We start from the raw sequence: 24,269 nt of genomic DNA, 5'->3' as shown, positions 1-24,269 counted from the left end.
TAGTAGACTCCTGATGATGTTACCCTTCCATTATTGTTAAGGCTAGCAAAGATTTTTATTTTTTTAATGAGGAAAATGAAACGTACTTGAGGCAAATTAGTTTATTGAAGCAAGCGAAGAAGATACAGAAGGGCATGCATGCTAAAGAGGCGATCTGTAAGATAAGGCAGGCTGCTGCAAGTCGGAAGCAACCATGCACTTCAGCTGGTATGTGCATTTCCTTTTGCACAGAGCTTGGTGCTGAAATGTAGCATCTGCAATTTTCTGAGCTATTAATTGCCATAGTAACAACAGTCGATTAGTAAATAGTCCTGTGAAATCACAATTTCAAAGACAACAGTACAACGGAGACTGCTCCCCCAGCAGGAGTAAAGCTGACACTAGCTTTTATTTATTTTTAATAGGTTTGAGAAAAGAGTACTTTTTGTGGGGTAGCTTACACTGACTTATTTGGAACATCTAAAGTAGTTATAATCTGCTGGACGGTTGAGAATGGGAAGAGTATGAAATCTTAGTAACCCTTTGGGCTGGTATCCTTTAAATAAATTGTATGCACAGCTTTCTGAACAGGATATAAAAATATTAACACTATGTAACATTATTTTTGTTATTCTTAAAAAATAATCACTTTGAGAAGAATCACATTATACCTTTTGCTATTTATTCAAACTCTTCTCCATGAAAATGTAAATGAAATTGATCTCCATTCTCTGGTTTGAAGTTAAGAGATGGGCCTGTCTAGAAGACGTAGCCCCTGCAAAGCGACACCGGGCTGAGGGTTCTGATGCATGTGGAAAACACAGAGACTGCTCACGGCAGGAGGGGACGGAGCAAAGGGACTGTGCCAGTGAGCAGCCAGAAATGATTTATTTGGATACAGCCCTCTTTTTATTTGTGGCCACCGTACAGCTACATACATACATACATACATACATACAAGTACATGCTTGTTTTACTTTAAACAAGCAGAAAAGGCAACAATCCCCAAAGTAGGAAAGGGAATGACTGGAACATGGTTTGCTGCTGGGGGACCGTCTCAATACAAGCACAGGCTACTTCCCAGGCCACTGGCCGAGTGCCTGCAAATGCGGCTTTTCAAGAGACTGTATCACACACCCAACTGGCGTCTTACCAGGGTACAGGCCTTTATGTGTGGCATCCCCTTGGCTATTGTAATACTGCATAGGTGGCTGGGTCCTATCGTATTCAGAGCGAGGGTCTCTGATTCCTAACAGTGCTGGTGAGGAAGAGGTGCTGCCGACTGAAGGGAGAGGCAAAGGAGGAGAGAAAGAGGGGAAGAAAGAGAAATCAGCATCAGTATCTGTGGAAAATCCTCTCCAGAAACACAAAGGTCAGTAACTAGAAATGACACACAGCTGGTGCTGAAAATATCTCAGAGGTGCTGGGAGTTGAAGAGCAGCTAGACCCAAGTACCGCAAGTGCGACCTGCATGCAGGCCCGCCACTGCACAACTCAGCAAAGTCAGCATCGGGGCTCACTCTCAAGCTGGAGGGCAAGCCGCCCGGCTAAAGAGGCACAGTGTAGAGATCATGCAGGTTTCCCCACCAGTGTGTCTCAATGTCTTAACTAGGCCTTTGAAACTGAGTGAGTGATCATAACTTACTAGCCATGCAAGAGTTATACCTGTTATTTTATGATCTCAGTCCAGTTGCTTGCAAAATACCCACCTATTATCCTTTATGTATAGCTCTTCAGTCAACAGAAGTTTTATGGCATGTTTTGATTTCTAATTATTTTAAAAATATCCACATCTCTAAACGTGTTTGAATAAGAGCACCCAGTCTATAAAATTTATAATTCTTTTTATGGTTATCAAGGAAACAATTTAAACCCAGTAAGCCTGGGTCATCAGGAAACACACATGGTGCTAAGTCCTGACCTCAGAAAGGCCCAGAGGATTTTTTTAGCCCAGCTTCAGTCAACATCTAATAATACCGTATCTATCCTTAGGACTCTTTTTGGACACTCTGGCACAGAAGGAAGAGAGAAACATTTCACATACATTTTTTTCCTTTTTCTTATTAAAAAAAATCATCTTGCTTCCCTTAATTTCAAATAATAGTGGCTACTTATTCACTTGATACACTCGAAAGCAACAGCACCCCAAACCTTGACACCAGTGGTTTTGTACAAATTGACACTTTCAGAGGAAGACTGACAATGAAATACTTTTCCTAAAAAGTCACCTCACTGACATAGGATTGCTCAGTGTTAAACATGCAAGCATGTATGGACAATGTCTATGTGCTGTTCACCTTGCTTACTTTCCAGAAGGTAGTAGGACAGAAAGCATACCCGCCTGCCTCCAATGACATCAGCCAGGCATCAGACATGCCCAGAAGCAGATCCCACACTAGTGTGAAGGGATGCATGATCAGCCCTTAGAATAACTGGAGAGGAGAAGTGGAGTATTCCCTACCACTGACCAGAATCCCAAGAGGCACCTAGGAATTTGAATGGGGCTAGTCAACACTGTCCAGCATGTATATTTAAGGGGTCCTGAAAACAAGGTCACTATTCAGTAACTATGTGCTAATGAGACCAGGGGTGTGCAATCTTTTGGCTTCCTTGGGCCACACTGAAGAATAATAATTATCTTGGGCCGCACATAAAATACACTAACAATAACTGAGGAAATAAAAAAAAAAAAAGTCACAAAAAAATCTCATAATGTTTTAAGAAAATTTACAAATTTGTGTTGGGCCGCATTCAAAGCCATCCCGGGACGCATAAAACCCCTGGCCGCAGACTGGACAAGCTCGCACTGATCTAAAATTATCCTTTGCTTGTCTATGTGCATTTCGTTATGCAGCCACACCTCTTTATTTCCCTGGCACCTCTATCCCCAAGACCCTAAAAGGTTCTGAACATTTTTCTAGAAGAGAGCAGTTTCAGGCTATACCTGGGAGCTTAGCAAGGATGTTAAAAACCAGACATGTAGGTTTCTTTCAAGAAAGCAACCTATAATTTAAAAACTAAGATAAATACCATATACAACAAGCACAGATAATTAAAAAAAATTCTAGTTCAAGTGGGGACATCCAATTATGTGGCAAGAACCACCGGCCATGTATATTAGTCTTTTTGGTCACATTTGTCCACATGAGAAATAAGACTGCCAGCAGTAACACTGCTGAATAAAATAGGTAATATTTAAAAGTCAGAATGGGTGATTTAAAGCGAAATAAAAATAAGATACTTATTACTTTTCCTTTCTCATTTTGGAAAGAATTAGATTTACAGGACTGATTGGCTTGGCAGTAATAATCTGCCCTTACATGTAAAAAAATTTAGTCTGAATCTCAAAACATTCTTTCCACGAAGTTAAACTTACAAAGAAGTACGTAGTATGGTTGACAGGATTCCCAACTTAAAAATCTAAAGGAATTCCCACAAACCCACCCGTAAGGCCTGCTTCCATTAGCAGCAGATGCTGGGGGTCTGCAGAGGAAGAAGAGCAGGCAGCTCTCCCAGGTTGCGGATCTGAAGACCGTAAAGGTCCTCTGTTAAAGGACCCTGCTTCTAAAAGGTTTCACTAAGAAAACTTAAAAAAATTCACTTTGGAGGAGATTCCAACCTTACGGCCAGCTAGCATACAGGGCAGCCACTTTCCGGCATAACCCAGCATGTCTCGAAGTGTGGCCCTCCACTCTCGGGCACCCTGCTCCCCTGTCCAGTCTGTCAACTGCAGATTTCAGGGCCCCTTCTCACACTTAGTGAGGCAGACTTGAGGGCAGGGCCTGGGGTGCTCTTGCTGATGTAAACTGGTATAAACTTTTAAAAAGGAAGGAAGAAAGTGGGCTTGTGGTTTATAATGGTGTGTGATTCCTACAGAAGGTTCTCTGCTGCATGGGTAGCGTTGGAGATGACAGGCTTAACCAGCTTATGTTTGATCTTCTCTGGCTGGGAAACAATGTTCTGTCACACAAAGGCTCTCGTGAAGGAGTGGCGTTTCCCACTGACCTGACTGAATGATGGGTGACATCTGTTGGTTGGTGGTAGACAAGGAAGGATGTGATTTGAATCGGTCTCGCTCCAATGTCGACACAGGTGTAATAAAATGGTTCTGATTCCACCCATCCTGCAGAGTTAAGAGAAAAAGAAACCTCTCAAAATGAATAATGACATTTCATTACAATAAATGATTATGAGTATGTGCTTTGATGAATGCTAATTATGCCAGAGCTATTCTTGTAGGTTACCTTTTTATAAATGCTCCGGAGGTCCCGATATTGCCATAATGTATTCAAGACCTGGGCTGCTGCCTTCACCACTTTCAGAGATGATCTAGGGAGAGAGCAAGGATGTTAATGAATGTGGGTGGCACAGCCTCAGCCCCACTCGGAGGGGTGCAGGATGAAAATCAGTGGCCAAGAGGCCATCATTCTCAGGGTCACAGGGACGGAGGCTACTGCAGGACACACCACAAAGGGATCAGGTGTGCCTAGGAGTTGATCAGGTTCGGGACTGGCCAGAGGTGGCAAGAACTGAAGTGAGGCCATCAGGCAGTGAGCTCTGTGGAGCAGCTGTGGCTTGGACGAACCTGATTGAGGATCTCGGTAGGTGTCAATCCCAATTTCCCTCCACATCTTCACTGAGGGCCACTGATCTCACTGGGGCTTTGGGATTCATGCAACCATGACTCTACATTCTGAGTGTCTGGGGACCCTCCCAAGTGAATATGTTTTATCCCTCCTTCTTTATTAAGCCTTCATCTAAATACCTCCATTGCCTCATCATTCATACCTCTAAGTAAAAAATGGGTGTTTTAATGTTGAATTTGGAAAACATGGTCACAGATATGATTTCCCCTCTCTGAGGGCATTTTGCAAATGCTGGTGCTCTGTTTAAGCACTGCCGACCATGAGTCACTGGATTCACCTTGGGAGCCGCTGCTGTTAAGTCAGTGGCCTCACCAGTAAGTGAAAAGGGGACTTCCTGCCTCGGCTAAGGCCCTCAGATCTCTACATTGGGGTGGTACTCATGGACCAGTGCTTGGGGAGTTAGCCCTAAGGACAACTGAACACTTCTGTCTTAAGACTCCATTGACAGTTTGACTTCAACTGTATACACCAGATCTAAAATCTGGTTTTCTCTTCTACTCCTTATCTTCCCAATTAAACTCTCATGAAGTGGAGGAGGACGAAGGAGGGGAGCAGGCGCTGAGCTACTTCGCCAGCCCCTAACAACAGAACGTGGGTTGCTAATGATTCTGAGGGTTTAGGTGAGCAGAGCCAGGTAAAGCCAACCCATTCAAAGCCTTTCCAACCTTTTTATTTCCAAATTGGACTATGGAACAAGAAATAGCTAAATACCCCAAAGAAATAAACAGAGATGAAATTTCAGGCACCCAAGACAGCCTCTGGAAGACAGATTTGGGGGAGCAGGGCACTTGCCCCGCATAGCCACCTGTTCTCAGCTGGGCCCTGCTGTTGCTGCTTTGTTCACCCGTCTGTCTTTAAGTGCTAGGCAGCAGGATGAAGGCTCAAAAGGCAGATTCCACAGCTGCCTGGGAGGATGGCAGCTGAAACACTTGACCAGGCAGGACCATGCCCGGGATATGCCTTGACAACAACAGGCTACATATTTTCAGACACAAATTCCATGAGCAGAAATCTGACCCATGAGAAAAGCAAGGAAGTTTCTTTGCTCTCCTTTGCAGCAAAACTCCTTGAAACAGTTATATACTTGCCTCTCTAATTTCTACCATCCCGTCTTCTCTTAAACATAGGACCTCCATATTGCTACATCCGAAAGTCAAGTTGCAGTCCTCATCCTGAGTCGCTGTATTTCACCTTGGGAGCCGCTGCTCTAAATCAGTAGCTTCATGGGTAAGTGCAGAGGGAATGCGGTGCCCTGCCTTGGCTAAGGCCATCAGATCACCATGCTGGGGTGGGCCTCCTATAACCCTCACTGGCTCTGCTCCAGCCCCACTGGCTTCCTTCTGTTCCTCAAGCACACGAGGTCCTCTAGCTTCTCAGGGCTCTCTCATTTGATGTCCCCCTCTAACTGAAATGTTCTTTCCCCAGGGAGCTGCACTGTTCCTTCCCCGCCTCCTCCAGCTCTGTGCTCAGAAGGCGCTGTCTCTGCAAGGCCTTCCTTGATTAGCATCCCTCTCCCCAGCATGGCCCATCACCTGCCCTGACATTATTATGTGCCCTGCCCCTCAGCACCACCCACCACACTCCACGCGTTTCTGCTCGTTTGGCACCTCGTCTGCGTCTACTTTGCCCATGGAACGTAAGCTACTTCGGGTGGGGTTGTCGTGCGACCTGCCTGCTGCTGCAAGCCCAGCATAGAGAACAGCGTCTGGCACACAGCAGGCAGGCACTAAGTACTTGTGAAAGAATCAGGAGAAAAGTTAAGTGTGTGGAGCTAGGAGACAATTTGATTTGGTCCAAGACTTTCCGAATCTCTGGTTTTGAAAAACAGATTAGACTGGTAGCAATTTTCTTAATATGCAAAGGTTCTGGCACTGGCTCAGCATCTCAGCCTCTTCTTATGCTGCTCACAAGTGCAGGCTGTCCAGCGACATTTTAAGAGCATAAGTGATTATGGTTTCACTCACTCCCCTTCCCAGCCCTCTCCACTCCCTATAACCATTTATTACTAATGAAATAGAAAAATATACATTTAAAAAAAGGACTGAAAGGAAATATCATTACTGCTGATAGGTGTGGTTTCTGGCAGATGAGAATATGGTTTGAGATTATTCTTATATTTTAGAAACTCCTTCAAAAGTATAAAGATTAGATGAGATGTAACATGAGTTCCAGCACTGTCATTTGGCCAATTAATAAATATTCACCGAACACCTGTTATGAGCAGGCCAGGTTTATTCTAGACGCTAAGGATATAGCAGTGAACCAAAATAAAAATCCCTGCTATGGTAGAGTCAGGTACAAGAGGAAGACATAACTTCCACAGCAAGGGGAAATCAGCACTATGGAGAGAGCAAAGCAGGGAGGTTGGTGGAGAGGGTTGCCAAGCTACTATGGCTCAGGGAGATCGCTGTCCTGCTGTTCTGAGATGGCACCAGGCATCCTACTGACATTTCTCTGATCTGATACTAAGGCAAACTTACAGTCACTGCTACAGCTCCATGACAAACGGCCTTCAATTTTTACCACTGATTCTCTAGTCCTTCCCTCCTGCTTCATCAGTGAGGTGTCATGCAGAAGCAAAGGGAAATGTACCATCCAAGCCTGGGGCACATCCTGAGGCCACACAGCAGCCCTGCTGCAGAGCAGTAATTTTAATACTTTCTGGGTATGTGGCAGAAAACTCAGTTCCAGAACTGGGGATTCAAGAAGACGTTCTTGCAGAACAGGCACTCAGGCCTGGAGCAGAGACAAGGGCACGAGGGAAATGGTGCCCCCTAGATTTTCCTCATCCTGGCATTTCCAATTCTTCCAGGAGTTGGCACGACCAGTTGTGGCTTTAGGGACTGCTATGGTCTGAAAGTCTGTGTCCCTTCCAAAGTGCATATGTTGAAATTCCAACCCCCAAGGTGATGGTATTAGGAGGTGGGGCCTTTGAGAGGTGATTAGATCATAAGGGAAGAACCCTCATGAATGGCATTGGCACCCTTATAGAAACAGGCCTGAGACCCCTCCCTCCTTCTACTATGCAAGGACAGCTGAAAGGCACCATCTATGAACCAGAACGGGGGCCCTCACCAGACACCGAATCTGCTGGTGCCCTGATCTTGGATTTCCTAGCCTCTAGAGCTGTGAGAAATAAATTTCTGTTGTTCATAAGCCACTCAGTTCACAACATTTTGTTGTAGCAGAACAAACAGACTAAGACAGAGACAAATACCAATGTAGGAGTGAGGGTGTTACAATAAAGTGAAAACCAAAAAAAGGCCCCATAACAGAAAACACTTCTCCCAGCACAGCAGGTTGTAAGTGCTGGAGACTGCTTAGCTTATCAGCATGTAAGAAATGCAAAAATAAATCCTTTCCAATAGGAAAGGGATCCTCAAACAAAGGCCTCATCACAGCACAATCTCAGGAATAAGAGCCCTACTTGCACCTCCTTGCCGCAGACTTGCCTGTCGCCCCTGCCTTTGGTTATGTTCACCAGCTTCTCTATGCCTCCTGAGTCGGCCAGGGCTTTCGCGTTCTCCATGTTTTTGCTGGTGACCTCGTGCAGAGCACAGCAGATGGCTGCCATGGTCTCATCAGACAAGACACTGGGGCCGTTGCCGCCGGGGAGCCGGTTGACCAGGTCTCGCATGGCGTATTTGCCTGCCAAAGGCAAAAGAGTAAATTCTACTTCCAGATACTAGGTTTTGGTTATTGTTGTTCAGATTCTGGTGGTATGCAATCTCTTAAAAATAAAACCCCCAAAGAGACAATAACAGGGGAAAATATCAAAACTCACAGCAAAGAAGAAAAGGACAAATGTCATTATAAGGGGAAAGCTAACATTTATTGCAACGTCACTTGCAGAAATGATTCATTTATAAAACATTACTGTCAACTGCTGAAAGCAAATGTAAATCAATGCGTAAAACTGGGTAGACAAATCGAGTTGTTTTCGTTCAAGTATTTTCAGTAACATTCAGTAATGAAGGAATTGTAATAGTAAATTTTATCCTTAATGGAATTCCTATGCATCACAAATACCTCAATTTCCTCTTAAAGCTTTTTAAAACTTACCTTTGAATCTGGACCAAGTCAGGCTGTCAAACAATACTTGCCATTAGATCTTTCTGGATCTTAATGTGTGAACTGGGTACAGTTACACATTTCTGTGTACTGCAGCTGATACGACAACGGTGGCAACATGTTAGTTTCTTTAAAAGATGACACAAGTAAAAGTTCTGCTATGAAAATTATAGGTATGTTATCTCCCAGGAGTAATGTGACGATAACGAAATTCTTGCTAAGACAAGGTGAGGGGAGTCTCACAGTTATTGAGATATTTCTTTATAGATACTGAATTTTTCTTATTCCTCTCCAAAATGAGATTACCAACTGACAAACTGTAAGTGCACTACAAACAAAAAGAAATGAACTAAAGTGCAAGTAAACATTTTCTTAGTTTCCCCCATGCTAATAATTGAGTGGATGTGAAATGGGGTTTTTATAAAGGCTGTTTATATACAATGGTAAGCAGAAGACAGGTCTCAACTACAGGCTGTGCAATGTACAGCACGTCGGAGGGAAGGCTCTGGCTTGCTCACAGCAAACACTGTTAGGAAGAGTGGAAAAACAGTGCTGACACTGTAAGGCCACAAGATAAATGTGGTTTACAGAGCAGATGATAAGTTAGCCCTGGTGATTTTGAATATTCATGAATGACCAAAAGGCCCATGACACGTAATCTGTCATTTTGCCAAAGCATAACTTTAAATTGCACTCCTGGGGGTTAGGCTGAGGCAGCTCGCTCTGCCTATGAGTGAGTGAGCCTGGCGGTCCCCTCAGAACTTGCAGCTCCAAACAGCAGGGTGGGTCCCACTCAGTTAAGTATGTAGTAACTTTTATGAAGTGACAAAACTTTGCTTCTTTGTGAAAAATGGCTCTGAAAAGAAAGTCCGTTGCTAGTGCTGATGATGAATGTGAAAAAAGAGGGAAGAGGTCAGAGAAGGGGAAGGTTCTTAGGAACTGAAGTGCTGGGTAAATTAGAGCTAAATACTGAATCCAGGAGGGGTGCAGATCTCACAGGAAGACAGGAATAGGGAAACAAACAAAAAAAATGGATTCATGGAACAGTTCAAGAGTGCTTCAGCCAGGTAAAAAAAATGCTCATCACTGGAGAGACAGGCCAGTGGAAGTTAAAAAGGGTTATTCACAGAAAACACAGAAACGCACTGAGAGGAAGCCAAGACTTGGAACACACATTCCTCTTGCCAAAGGTCTTAGCACTTCGCAGTACCAGCTCAAGGGCTCCTGTCAACCTGTGCCTTTGCGTTGTGAAATATGACAGGCCACAGGATACACGTGTCAAGCATGTATATTTTAGCATTAAAAATGCCCAAATTATACATGCTTCTTACAAGAAATCCAAACAATATAGCCATAAGAAAAATAAAGAATATCTCTCTTTAGGGACTTGAAGGATTTCTCTCAAGGAAGTGTGGGAACTGAGAGATATGGCACATCTACAAGAATCGGGCGCGAGCTGGACCATGAACAGGGTGTGGAGGAACTTCCTTTCCTTTCCATAGGGGGATGATTTGGCTTAAAGGAATGGTGTGTTAAGAGCAGGTTAATCTGGGCAACAATTCAAAATAGCAATTCTGTCAGGCACTGTGTGAAGGGCTTCCATTGTAAGTCATCACGTTTAATCCTTACAGCAACTCTTTATGGTAAACGTCATCGCCCTTGTTTCTCTCTCCTTTTCTCATGGCAGGTGTATTTTAAGTTTACTATAGATTCAGATGAATCCACATAAGATCTTGTCCCATTTCCCCTCCTTCTCCCCTGACCTGGCACCAGCTGTAGGACTTGGCATGGAGTTCTCTAATTTCCTCTTTACAGTAAACCCACAGTTAGGACAGCAGGCATCAATAGCTCCCCTTCAGAGATGAGGAGTTTCCTTTCCTTTCCAATCTAGAGAGAATAATGGAGCCTGGAGGGGGTTATACAGGACACCTCAGGTCGCATGGCCAGTGAGCAGCAGATCCTAGGAATGAAGCTCAGGTTTATGGGGGGGGGTCCCTGATCTCTTCTTTAGCCTGCATCCTGCCTAAGATGTGGCAATGTCCCAGAGGCAAGCAAGCTGCCTGGGATGCGGAGCTTACAGCAGTCCTCACTGTTTGATTTGTGCATGTGCCAATCCTACCTTTACAAACCTGAGAGTAAAGGCCTCCTAAAATGTTGTGGCCTTGGGGCCTTGCTTAGCTCACCCTAGTCCTGCCCCTGCCCTGGGTGGAAATGATGCTGGGACAGTGGTTCTTCTCTAGAATCAACATTTATACCGATGTGAGAGGGGAAAGCTACAAAACATTCATGTGATTTTTTATTTAGAGTATGGTAGTGTTGGTGAATTAGCAGATATCAGTCCAAAAATTGGAAAGGGAGAATTAAGATTTTTTGTGGCTCAGAATATAGGGAACTCTCTTAGAAATGAGAGACACTAACTCTACTACTGTTGTAAGGTACAACTAAAATTGCTGGCCTTTCTGAAAATTTACCTTCCCTAATCAGTGATTAATTAATGAGCTTGCCTCCTGCTGAAAAAGAATGGTCACAAAGCAGGAGTACTCAAATACGCCAAGAAACTGGAGACTAGGGCTCAGCTGTTAATGATTTTAGAAGCCATATATTTATTAATCAAAAGAAGAGTTTCACGAGTTTTGTAGCTGCTCTCACATTTACAGCTCATCTTGTCACCAGAACATACCTATGAGCTCCTTGTTGCGAACATCGAGTGCCATATTCCTCAAGGCGGTTGCCACGGAAGAAACAACTCTATCATTATCCATTCTCAGAAGCTCCACAAGGATGGGGAGCCCCTTTTCTTTTCGGACGGCCGCCCGGATGTATGCTGCAAACTAGTGAGAAAAATAAGGCAAGAAGTAATATAAAACAGAGTTCCACTTTCATATGTTACTGTCACCTAAAAAAGATGTTTCCAAAAGATGAACTAATAGATTAAATGGTTTCTTTCCAATTGAAGATCAAATCTGTGGTGTCAGTGAAGAGAAAACCAAAGTTGGGGAGAAAGATAGGCTGGAATGACTGATTTAAAAAGAAATCCGAAAGCCTGAAAATCTGAAACCACCATCTGCCAGATATTTTTGTGCAGAAAAGAGAAGGCAGTGATTACTTTCTATCTCAGATACATAAACATGATTAAGGAAGGATCGTGTGTTTTCTTTGCAGTTGGTCCCCTGCCAAGCCCAGAGGCTATAAATAGGATGGCAGAGACAGTAACCCATCAGCACACATGAAAGGGGAACCTGTCTCCATCAAGTCATTTTTTTTCTCCATTCCCTGCAACAATATTTAGAGTTCAGTAACCTGTCAAAGAGATTGGCTGGAAAAATCCCTTGCCTCAGAAGAAAGAGAATTCTCCAGAAACATCCAGCATCATAATTCATACAGCCTGGTGAAAAAGTAAGTATATTTGTGTGCAAAATGCATTCTCACTCAAGATTAGTTAGCTGCTGATGCTGTTTTTTAAAGATCCATAGTCAAGAAATTTTTCTGTGACTATGAAGAAACTCTGTATAGTGAGTCAGTTTGTGTATCTTATAAAATGGAAATGAGCGCTAACTCATCAGTGAAACAACCAAAAAGAGTAACATTAGAAAACGGTTCTTTAATCTTGTTTTCAGCTTTGGGCTTTAATTGACTTTTTCAACCAATGCAAATCATCTTTCAAATTTTAGGGTAATTGAAAGATGCTGCTCACAAAACATCTACTTTCCTACTGTGACCAAGACATGAGGACAGAGATCTACCAGGCCTTTGTATTATTTTGAACATTAAAATATGTGATTGACCATCCAGTTTCTTGAATACCAACAGAATAGATTATTTTAATAATACATATAAGAGGGAAAGATGCATTTCAAAGATCCTATTTATATTCTGCATATGAAATGCATACTCCTATTTTTCAAATCAAATGAAGTCTACAGGGGGGAAATGAAGTACATGACTTGTTACTGGGCAAAGCACTCAGGCAGTTTTATGAACTTCTCTCTCTGAAACCTGCAACAACAGAACCATCTCCTTCTGTCTCACTTGGAGACCTACCAGCCCAGCCCAGCCCAGCCCAGCCCAGCCCAGCCCAGCCCAGCCTAGCCCAGCTCAGCCCAGCCCAGTCTGTCTCCCTTCTGGAGAACTACAGCCATTGCTGCTCCTGAAATAGCTTCTTACTTGATAACACTTGTGGCCACGATTATCTCATTTTCTTAGTGAAGGTCCAATATTTTAACTCACTATTGAAATCGCTTAGATATAATGTTTATATTTTAAATGAGCTTGCCATCTAACTCTCACTAAATGATCCCAGACACGAACTTCGAAACAACTCAAATCACATCGATTTCAATTATTGTCTTTTTTAGTGTCATCAAATAATCTTCTGGTCACAGAAGCTGAAGGTGAAGGCTGTTCTACAACATAAATGTTTATATAAATACCTATGTGCTGGGAGTATCTCACTAAATCCTCACAACCACCTTATAAGGCAGGTATTAATATTCGCTTTATTTTAGGGAGGTGGAAACTGTGGGCAGAGCCTCTAGGCTGCCAGACGGTAAGCAGAGTTGCCTGGATTCAGAGCCAGCACTTACACATGGAGTCACTGGCACTTTAACTAGGAGCCACAACAAAATCACCATACTGGCTTAGCACTAGACCATAGTTATCGGTCTATATTCAACATAGTGGCCACTTGCATGAAACAAACCATACCTAGGTTTATCAATTCTTTTCACTATCTTGAAAACACTATCACCAAAAGATTCTCATTTTGGGGGGTTAAGGTGGGATAAGTAGCCAAAAGCAAGCATTGTAATAACTCTACAAAATACACCTGTCAGGAAATTTCTAGAGGTTGAAAATGTCTTAGACAAGGACTGTCTGGGAAGTTGCTGGGGGACATTTAGAAAGTTCTGAGAACTTGCTTACAGTGGTAACAAGAGGAAACTGTCTTCAGTTTTTATAGTCATACATCTGCAAAGAGATGCAGAAACCTTAGACACAGGCATGTCTGTAACTACCTGAGAGGAACAGAGTGAGGTCCTCTATCCCTCCCCACAGCACTGCCCAACCTGTGTTCTGTTCTGCCACTCAAGATCTCTCACCTGTTTGTACTGCTGCACTGGCTCCCAAATGCAATCCCTGCTTCTAACTCTCCCTTCCTTGAATCCACCTTTTGCACTGCCATGTAAGTGGGTGAGCAGTGATGACATTAGCCCGTCTCTGTCACTCATTTGCCCAGACTCTTTCAGTAGCCCCTCCTGTGTGCAGGTTAGGACTCAGCTCCTGAAATTTGGCCTTCAGGCCTATCCATGATGCCTGGCTCCACACTGGGCCCCAGAGGGCAGCCAGTAGTCCTGGCCCACACTGTCTTCTCTGCACCGCGATACTTTCCTCCTATTGTCCCTGTTATCTGGATGGCTCCCTCTACACTGCAGCCTCAGCCTCTACTGGCTTACTTTCATTCATCCTTAGAGATTCTGCTGGGCAGCATCCCCTTCAGGAAATCTCCTCCATGTCCTCACTCCGCATTTTTCCTGACCTTCCCTTACACTGTGTGGCTGGGTTAGATGTCTTCTTTCAGGACCCCACAACACACACATCCTGTGGCTTCTACACTGTGCTGGCACCATCTATTTTTCTCACTAGCCTTCTGTTTCTCACAGTGAGGGACTTGTATTTATCTTTGGATCCCCAGAGCAACTGCATGTCTCCCTTTTTTCCCTTTACCCCCTTCACAGACAAACTAAGTAACTGTGACCATTTCATCATCAGGGCTGATCTGACTGAGGCAGAACTTATACATGTAACATTTCAAGTTAATTTGGAAAGATGGAAAGAAGTGTAGATACGCGGAAGTCATCCTACCTTCCAGTTGCCAGCAGAGAGGTTCTGGAGAGACCCGGCAGAGCCTTCCAAGGTGGCTGGGTTGGAACTTTCTGCTAGAAGAGTCAGATATGGTTTTACCACCGATGGGTGCCACAGCATCTCAACCCCTTTGGGGGACTTTGACAATCCTGGGATAGGACCAACTCCATCCCACTGAAAGACAAATAGCACACGTTAAATGGAGGCAGAATGAACATGATCTTCAATACTTGAAAACATTCACCTTTGTGGGACTCAGCTATAGCTATGCAGAAAATTTATTTTCTTGCCAAATATGTGATTCCTCACTCCCAGAAAAATGAAACGTGAGTCTCATATCAGATAAAATGCTAACTTGATCTTCTTGCGGAGTCCTCTTTTTCTTTTTCTTCTTCTTCCCCCAGCAGCTTGGCTCAGAGTCTTTGCTGGGAGACTCTTTTCCTAGTAAGTCATCCAATTCGTTCAGTCCCAGTAACCGGGCCTGGGGCACCTCCAGCTCTAGCCGATAGGACAGGTTCCTCAGGGTGCACACGCAGTTCTCCACTGTCTGAAACCCAGCATGGCATATAATTAAAAACAACTCAGCACATTAGAGCAAAACACTTCTGTACTGAACACTGCAGACAGGAAATAAATGGGAAATATGAAAGAACTACTTTTTATTTTTGGGAACCTGAAACAATCTGAAGAGGGAATTATGATTCTAGAGTGTTTGTGGAATACCCAGATGACGGGATGCAGAGCCTTTCTCAGTCCTGCTGAGGATCTGACTTCATGCCGACTGCAATGCATGAGGCTCCGGCCCAGTGTTTCTCCTCAGGGCTGCTGCCGTGCAGGCTGCACCCAAGACACCTGAGCCTCACTTCTCACTACTGCAGATCCTTGGCATGACAACAGATGCCCCAACTCCCTCCCTGGGGACAACCATATCCCCAAGTTCCATGTCTGCCTCCTTCTCAATCTCCCAACTCCACCCTTCTTTTGAGCCATGTTCAGAGGTGTCTTTCCCTGTTGACATTTGCCTTCTGCACACGGTCTTTTGTTCCCTAAAAGACTGTTATCACACCTCTGATTGGGAGGCCAACTGTCATTTAACTGAGTGCCTAAAACCAAGTTCAGCATTTGCCTATCTAGCAAGCTTCCCTTTCCAACTTGCTTACTCCTCTCAATTTCATCTGCAGATCTCCTGGTTCAATGAGGCTCAAACAAAAAGTGTTCCCTTGTATTCCTCTCTCTTTTCCCAGGCACTTATCATCCTTTTTCCTCTCAGGCTCACCCTTACAATCCAACACCTTCCAAAGGCCTCTCCTAGTCCAGTCCATCCTGACACCAAGTATCTGGCTCGCTTTGGAAGTCCTGACACTTTCAGTCTCTCTTTCCTGTACTTCCCACTTTCCTCGGTCCCCAGGAAGATCCTGGATGGTCGTCACAGCTGACAAATGATGAGCAGAACGCCCTGCACTCGGACACAGGAGGGAGAGGGTAAGGGGCTCATGCTGGGGACAGACCAACCACAGGGCAGCAGCAGGAGTGGGTGTAGAGAGGTGCAGCAACACTTAGTGCCGGGGGTGGGGACTGTGGACTGCACTGCAGCCAAGAGGGCAGAGAGTTTGGGGGGATTACAGTGCCTCAACCAGGAACTTTTATTCAGTAGATACTCAAGTACTGATGGCTCTGATTCTAGTGGGGATGCAGAATTGGAGGAAATAGCAGCATGGGCACCACCCTGAGAATGAGCCTAGGAGAACCAGAGAGAAAGCCTTTACCACACCAAGCCACTCTGTTCTCACGGTTCTCAGGATATTTTCTTAAGTTGCCACGTCCTTGCTCCTATAATTTTGGAGACTTGCCCTTTGATCTGGAGAGTGGCCTCCTGAGGAGGACAGGCTCTACAGGTCAGAAAGAACCAATGGCATGCAAATAGTGGCACCAGGCACCATGGCAACCTGCCACCATGCCCTCCTGCAGCCAGGCCGGCACTGACCTTGCTGTCGTAATCAGATGTGTTCACACATGTGTGGATCACATACAACAGCGAGTCTACCAGCCCCTCGCAGGACCGCATTTGCTTCCGAGCTTCTTCCCCCGCGGAGCTGAGGTTCCTAAAGGGGTGGAGACAGGAGGAGCTGCTGAGATGAATCATGCACTCATCAGCCACGTGGACTTACCTTAAGGATCTGAGAGAGCAGACAACAGGTGGCAGCCACTTAGAGGTCTGAGGAGGCACTGAGGGCTTGCACAGTAACATCCCTGAAGCTCACAATGGTGGCTGGCTCCTCATTATCCACACATGGAAGGGAACCTGCACATTTGGACTGTATCTCCCTCATGATGTGTCACTTTCTAACTCCCTCATGTAATTGTTTAGGGGCCTATTCTCCTGAGCTTCTTCATATGTAAAAGGAGGAAAATAACAGTAACTACCTCACAGGGTTGTTGTGAAGAAGTGAGTTGCTACATAGAAAACAATCAGAAAAGTGCCTGCTTCCTGGAAGGCCGTCTGCTCTCAGTCATGGTGGTGGCTACTTCTAGACATGCTTCACCTCCCTTGTTAGGCCAGAAGCTTCTTGCAGTCCCCCGGGCCTATTATAATATTTTGTGTACAGTAAGTAGGTGGTCATTAAATGTTTCTTGGATGAACAAAGGAAATATATAATTTCTTGTATTATAAACATTTCTAGTTAAATATAGATATTTGTTTATGCTAAAACTTTTCTCGTCTTTTCAATTATAAAACACCCAGAAGGCCGGGCGCGGTGGCTCAAGCCTGTAATCCCAGCACTTTGGGAGGCCGAGACGGGCGGATCACGAGGTCAGGAGATCGAGACCATCCTGGCTAATATGGTGAAACCCGGTCTCTACTAAAAATACAAAAAACTAGCCGGGCGAGGTGGTGGGCGCCTGTAGTCCCAGCTACTCGGGAGGCTGAGGCAGGAGAATGGCGTAAACCCGGGAGGCGGAGCTTGCAGTGAGCTGAGATCCGGCCACTGCACTCCAGCCTGGGCGACAAAGCGAGACTCCGTCTCAAAAAAAAAAAAAAAAAAAAAACAAAAACAAACAAACAAAAAACACCCAGAAAACGGTTTTCTGTCTAAATTTTTTTATATCAATTTGTCTTCATAAATTGATACCAAATAAGGATCTATTTTGTGTCCCATTAACAATGGTTCTAAGCTACCTGTAAAATTATGCAGATTGAGAATTTGCAAAACTGCGACTAGATGAGGGGGCAGTGGAACGGCGGCTCTCATCTGCCCTGCCTCTCCGCACCACCTTCCTTTTCTCCACTGGCTTCTGGGACCCCACCCGGCTTCTCTCTCATGTCGCGCTTCTCAGACTCATCTGCCCAAGGGAGCACCCCAGGTCCTGTGTTGTCTTCATCTTAGCACTCTCCAAGGTGCCTTCTTCTGCTTCTTGGCTTTAATACAACCTATGGACCCATGGCCATAGGCTGGCACACATCTGCCCTTAGCCCTGACTGCTCTCTAGAATTGCAGATTCTTTCCTCCAATTGCTTTCTTGACACTGGAACGTAGATAGCTAATTAGACTTCTCAAACTGGACATTGTCAAAACTCTGAGCTGCTCACCTGCTCACCCTTCCAAGCATTCTTCTCCCTTACCCCCATCAAGCCCTTCTGTGCTTGCAGCTGATCCAGCCAAAGATCTAGGTGTACCCTTATTTCCCCCCTTTCCTCACTCCTAATACTCAAATCTATTAGTAAGCATTGTCAGCTCTTCCTCCACAAAATAACCCAAATCTGCCTACCTCACCCCAGCACCTGGGTCTAGGCCACTCTCACTGTTTGCCCGGATCTCTGCAACAGCCTGATGTTCCTGTCTCTACTTCTGCCCATACTCACTCTTCCACACTGCACCCAGAAACGAACCCCATTACTCCACTGCTTAGAACACTCTGATGGTTTCCCATGGCACTTGGAATAAAATGCAAACCTCATCTGACTTACAAAATCCTACATCATCTGGTACCACTCTGCCCTTTGCTCAGTAGGCTATGGCTGCAAGCTCATTTCTGGCCCAGAACCTTTACCTTAACCATTCCCTTGACTGGCCTATGACTCTTGTCTTCCCCAGCACCACCCTCTAGGGAGTCACTCCTTGTGGTATTTCAGATGTAGGCTTAAATTTAAATTTGAGACCCCCTGACCCCCAAAGTAACCATTCAATAACCCTCACTATTTATTTTTATAGCACCCTATTTATTTTTATAGCACCTACTGTTATTTTCTTGTTTCCTTGTTTGTCTGTCTTCCTGGAAGAATATGGTTCCATCAGAGCAGGGACCTAGTCTGTTTTATTGGTCATTGGTTTTACACAGAGGGCATTCACCAAATGTTTCTATCCCTCACCCACAGGGGGAGTTAGGGTGAGTCCTGCCCCAGGCTCTCCCTGAAGCCTAGCTGGCTGGCTGAGGAGTAATCCTAGCTCTTTGGATGATTGCTAGGCCACGAGACCCACCCTAGGATGCAGGCATCTGAATTAGGAGGAGCTGGCCTGCATTCTGAGATCCTAATTCTTGTTACCTCCCCACCAGCACTGCCCCCTGACCGGGGCTGATAGCTACCTGTCACAATGCTGGAAGGCTGCAGACCAGCCACGCAAGCTTTGCTGTCTTTCAGGCTATCTGTCTTGGTGATGCTTAGATGTTAAACAACACTTACTGAGTGCTCACATGATGACACTGCGCTAAGCACCTTCCACAAGCACCTGCTGACCCCTCACAGCTCTGAGGCGGTATTATCATCCCTATTCTACAGATGAGGAAACGGAGGCTCAAAGGGGTCCTGGAAGCCAGGCGGTCTGAGACCAGAGCCCACTCTTTCTGTCCCTGTTCCACTCTGCCCTAAGGCTTGCTTCCAGTTCTTAGGATACTGTAAGGCTGGGAAACAGGGTCAAAATGGAGCTGATGAGTGTTAACGGCAAATAATGAACTCTACTGTGCACGCTTGCAAGAGACTTTATATATAGACTTTAACTGTAAAAGATAATGACTAAAAAAGAGTATTTGGGCTCATGTTCGCTTATTTATAAAACTTGAAACTGATTGTTTAAATCACACACCTCTTTAAAAGCAAAATGGTTTTAACCATCACATTTTGAATTTAAACAAACACCAGGCTGCAAACACATTAGCAATCAGAATGTGATTACCAGAAAAATGCTGTTAAAGTGGAAAACACTGGAATTTTGGCAGTAATCTTAGACTGAAAGGGCTTTCTGAGTAAGTCACAGAAGAGTCATTTACAAGATAACTTCTTTAAGGCCACAAGTCTGTGCTCATGATGTTTTTCTCCCAGAATAACAAAGTTCAGTGGCCTAAATTTTGAAATAAAAACTGGAAACTTAGATAGATAAAGTAAGTCCTCCTAAAATCAATTTACCTATGACACATATTATTTAATCACAGAACTAATTGGAAAGAAGAAATAAAGAATTTACCTCAGGCAACCTGTCGTGTTACGCAGAACTAGTGAAGTCTGAAATTTAATTTTATGATCATCATCAAAAGAAGAGTTATTCCATCCAGAATGTGGAACGATCACAGTGTTTGTTAAGGTTGAAAGAGCATCTCGAATGATTGTCATTTTTACAGCATCACATGAGGATAAATTCCAAAGAACTCCTAAAAAAGGAGATTTAAAAGATCAAATAGTTAGAGATCCTGTGGCTTTAGAAATAAAATAAACATATTAGCTCTAAATAATATGAAGTCAGTCTGTTCCAAACCTAATCTATGGCCTGTATTTGCAACCAGGTTGGGGAGAGACCTCTAATAAGTTTTGAGTGAATGTATGAGCCTCCGACAGCATATTACAAATTCTTAATATTCACCCTTTTGGATTTTAGAGCCTCTGTATCTATCAGGCAAGGTGACTGTGGATTTTGCAAAGCAAATTAGTTACTCTGTAAAGGGAGAGGGGCACAATCCAAGCAAGGGTCTTGAATATAATACATCTGTGATTTTTAAAAAAACTGCTATTCATTGCATTGTATTTTACATTTAATGGCTGTGTGACAAACCATTTTTAGAATTTAGTACTTGGAAAAATATTTTTTTCTTGAAAGACTGGCATGTTTTTCTTCATCTGCTTCCTTTTCTTTTGCTATCAGTAAGCTCAAGTTTCAATAAAGCACTTGCCGTAACTTTCCTGGCACGGACGTTTGTTATATTTGCTTCATCCACCTTACTTAGATAAGGTTTAAACACTTCTATCTCAATTTTAAGAGTTTTATTATCATGTGCTTTAGAAATACACGTTACTGTCATTCCTTTTTGGAGATAGGTGAAACTAACAATAAATTAAGAAGCGCCTGTATTGTAATTCATATCAAGATTGCAGGATAACAGATCCTAAATGGAGCTTATTAGAGTTCTATTTAATGATATTAGAGGGCCTTAATCTTTGCATCAAGTATGAGGTAGCTTAAATTATTATCATAGCACAGGTTTTCCAATAATTGGTCTCATAGACATTGGAGCGAATTTGAGATGATACCTACCCTAACGTCATTTTCACATCAGTGCATCTTTCTGAGTAAGAGGAAAGTAGGTGGAGAAGAGATGGTGCAGCTGGTTTTCTCTGCATTCAAGTTCCCCAGAGCCCTCCACTCCTGACATGTCCCTGGCAAGTTGCTCAAGTCTGTACAGTGCTTTCACAACTACCAACACACAAAAACATTTGTGGCCTTGCAAAGAGAGAGGGTTGGCAAAATCTGCCTATGTCCACGAGAGCGTGTCAGGCCTGTGAACATGACTGATCAAGAGCATGGCCCAGAGACAAGACTGAGCACTGCTGCTCCAGCTGTCACAGCCCAAGAAGCCAGCCTGGACACTGCCTGCTCAGCCTTCTCTGGGTGCCCCTGTAAAGGAGGGTGGTATGGGGAGGAAGACAGGAACTCCTTCCTTTGTGGAGGAAGGGGAGGTAGAAGCCAAGGGCTAGAAGTGAAGAGAGTGAAACAATTCTCTGACTCTAAACTGCATGAGGACTGCCCCTTCCCAGGCCTGTCCATGTGCTGTGGAGGGAATGGTCGGACTGGAACCTGATGCTTGTGCTCTGGCCTCCTCTTGTGTTCTGCTCTGGACCTGTGCCCATTACTCTCCTCTTTCACTTGGCTTTGACTTCTAGATCTTGCTGATTTGGTTTCCCTTGTTCCCCAAGGACTTTTACCCCTTTTCTGCTCCTATTCCACCATAACTGCAGTCTTCAGGACACAGAATGGGAGGGAGACTTAAGACAGTTCTAAATCAGGCAAGTAAAGACCCTGCTTTACCTCTGAAAGCTTGTTCTGTTCTTCTTTTCTTCTGTTCATGACAGACCTTTGCTTATATAATTATGTTGGGGTACACAAAAACTAGGGTCCTGGTTAGAAGGCAGCACACATTATGGGTACTTATGAAAAGAACTTAAATTCTACAGTTGGAGCTATTTCTCCACGGATTCTTAGAAAATTGGCTATGCTTCTATATAAAGTGCTTTTGGGCAATAGTTTTAAACTGTGCTCCCTGGAACCTCGGGGTTTTGCTGGCCTCCCGTAGCGGCAGCCACGTGAGGAGTTGGGGAAGAATTGGTCCTAAGGCTCTGGATCCCCACCCCAATTGACTCAGAGCAGCTTCATATTATCTATGCTCAATTTTGGGCTTCATTGTGTTTCTGTTTCAAATCTAAAAGACATTTGATAAGCCTGACGACCACAGAAGGGACCCAGGAGCTAAGGATGAGAAACACTTTTTTTGGCAGTCTGTCCTAACCAAATAACAGGACAAGGGAGTGAAAACAGAAGACAGAGTTGGGTCAAGGCATAGCAGGGCAGGACAACAGACTCTGTCACTAACATGGGCTTTAACATTTCCTGCTAGGGAGGCCAATCATAGCCACCCTGGGCCCTGACGGGGCCTCCAGGAGCATGAGCCAGCTACAGCGGCAGCATGCGGCCCAGAAGCCATCAGTGGGAAAAGGGTGATTCCCTAACCTCCCCTGTGGACAGTTTCATAACATGTGATTCCTAATGCCATTGGCACAAATTTTCTGTCACAGCTTTCAAATTCCTCAATGCATGGTGGAGAGCTGCATTTTTCAGTAAGATATTTTCAACTTCACAGAATAAATGCATTCCAGTAAAGTCAGCTGTTTATGGAAAGTCAAGTCTCTCTTACTATAATACTGGATATACACACAGAAAATTAAACAAGCTGTGTCACAAACTTCAGGTGAAAACATGACTAAGAAGAATGGTTCTTCAGCATATTGGATCCTGGAGGTGATACCTAGAAATTATCTGATTGCTTTCAGAAAAACCCGTTTTTGTGTTGTTTCTGTCTCTACTCCCAGCTACTTGTAACACCTACTTCTGGCAAGAGGATATTTCTCTGATTTGAGAATTTCCCTGATTTTCATGCTGGTGGTAGAATTTTGTCCTGCTCTTTCTTTTTCTTCCCAGGCATTCAGAATGACTGATGGAGCTGTATGTCATTCTACAGCTTAGTATTAGCCAGTATATATACTTGGGATTGGACATAGTGTAAACATTCCTAAATCAATGTAAACAATGGTAGCATCACCATTTACCGTGGCTTTACTCTGTGCCAGGCATTGTGTGCTTTACATATAATACCTTAAAGAGCCAAGTTGTCCCAAATTAATTAACTTTCCTTTTTAAATATTTTTATAGGTTTGAAATTCTACATGTCGATTAAAAAAAAAGATGAACATTTACATGCTGAAATTTAATTTTAATTTCATTAGGCAAGTATTATATAATGAGGAAGAAATACCCTATCATTATCCATCCTTTTATATATATGTTGTGTGACACAAATGCAGGACACATAGTAGGTGGTCAAAAATATTTGTGACGGATCCATTTTTATATCTTGTATTTGTTTTTAGATTTCTCTTTTATTTCCTGCCTATCGGACTTAGCTTATAAGTATTATTATTATTACCTAGCCTTTGCGCCTTTTCGTAAAACTGAGTATTCAGGAGTGTCTTTAAAATTTGCAACTAGGGGGAGAGGATCTCTAACAAAGTTTGTCAGCATAGTTTTGCCTGCCTTTCACATTGAGACCAAAATAGATGGGTGCTGAAACCACCATCTTAGTTATGGGGATAGGAGAATCCAGTTGCCATTCTATCTCCCAGAATCAGAAAAGTCACACCAACATGCCAGAATCCCCATCCCTCAAAGTGCAAAATAGAAAGGAACAGTGCTGGCAAATTATAAAATATAAAGTTGTTAAAAAATATGTTCCCCTTCAGTAGACAAGCTGACTCTGCTATCTTTCAGTCAAGTAAAATGACTTATGGATCATAACAGTAGCCTACCATAGAAATTCAGGCTTTCATTTCTGCAACTTCCAAAAAAAAAAAAAAAAAAAAGTTCACAGTTATTCTTGACCAGAAAAAAGGAAAGGTTCTATTTTTGCTAAGTATGTGGTGTTCAAGGGACCCACAAAAAGGCAACTTTATCACCCTGCATTGTGTGTTATATTATCCCTCTAATCCTGCACTTCACAATGTAACACAAAGCTGCAACCTTCGGTATGGATTTAACTCGCCATTCTGAGCAGCAAAGCAAGTCTCAAGGCACTGCTTTTTCTTCCTCACTTTCTATTTCAAAACTAAGGTTATATAAAGCCAAAACAACCAGTTCTAGTCAACAAATAATGGATGAAAAAGATTTAATTAAACTTAAA

The 24,269-nt window shown here is 43.7% G+C and overlaps 1 protein-coding gene across 42 annotated transcripts in view; it reads right to left on the bottom strand.

Annotated features, from left to right (window-relative positions):
* Positions 1-24,269, bottom strand: part of PKP4 (plakophilin 4) — a 229,419-nt gene that overhangs the window by 3,427 nt on the left and 201,723 nt on the right. For 37 of the 42 annotated variants that reach the window (XM_065525510.1, XM_065525520.2, XM_065525512.1 and 34 more), the window contains 9 exons: positions 20,015-20,198; positions 16,540-16,657; positions 14,911-15,102; positions 14,556-14,729; positions 11,377-11,527; positions 8,078-8,273; positions 4,224-4,308; positions 3,985-4,102; positions 1,133-1,261 (listed from right to left, as the gene is read on the bottom strand). In XM_065525510.1, coding sequence (XP_065381582.1) covers positions 1,133-1,261; positions 3,985-4,102; positions 4,224-4,308; positions 8,078-8,273; positions 11,377-11,527; positions 14,556-14,729; positions 14,911-15,102; positions 16,540-16,657; positions 20,015-20,198 — 1,347 coding nt within the window. The remainder of the gene's footprint in view (positions 1-1,132; positions 1,262-3,984; positions 4,103-4,223; positions 4,309-8,077; positions 8,274-11,376; positions 11,528-14,555; positions 14,730-14,910; positions 15,103-16,539; positions 16,658-20,014; positions 20,199-24,269) is intronic. The other 5 variants (XM_065525519.1, XM_065525521.2, XM_074009156.1 and 2 more) reach the window with 1 other exon arrangement.

Source organism: Macaca fascicularis, chromosome 12, assembly GCF_037993035.2.
Source record: "Macaca fascicularis isolate 582-1 chromosome 12, T2T-MFA8v1.1".
Classification (NCBI taxonomy): Eukaryota; Metazoa; Chordata; class Mammalia; order Primates; family Cercopithecidae; genus Macaca; species Macaca fascicularis.
The sequence above is the reverse complement of the archived record's forward strand: the minus strand, read 5'-3'. Positions and strand labels throughout refer to the sequence as shown.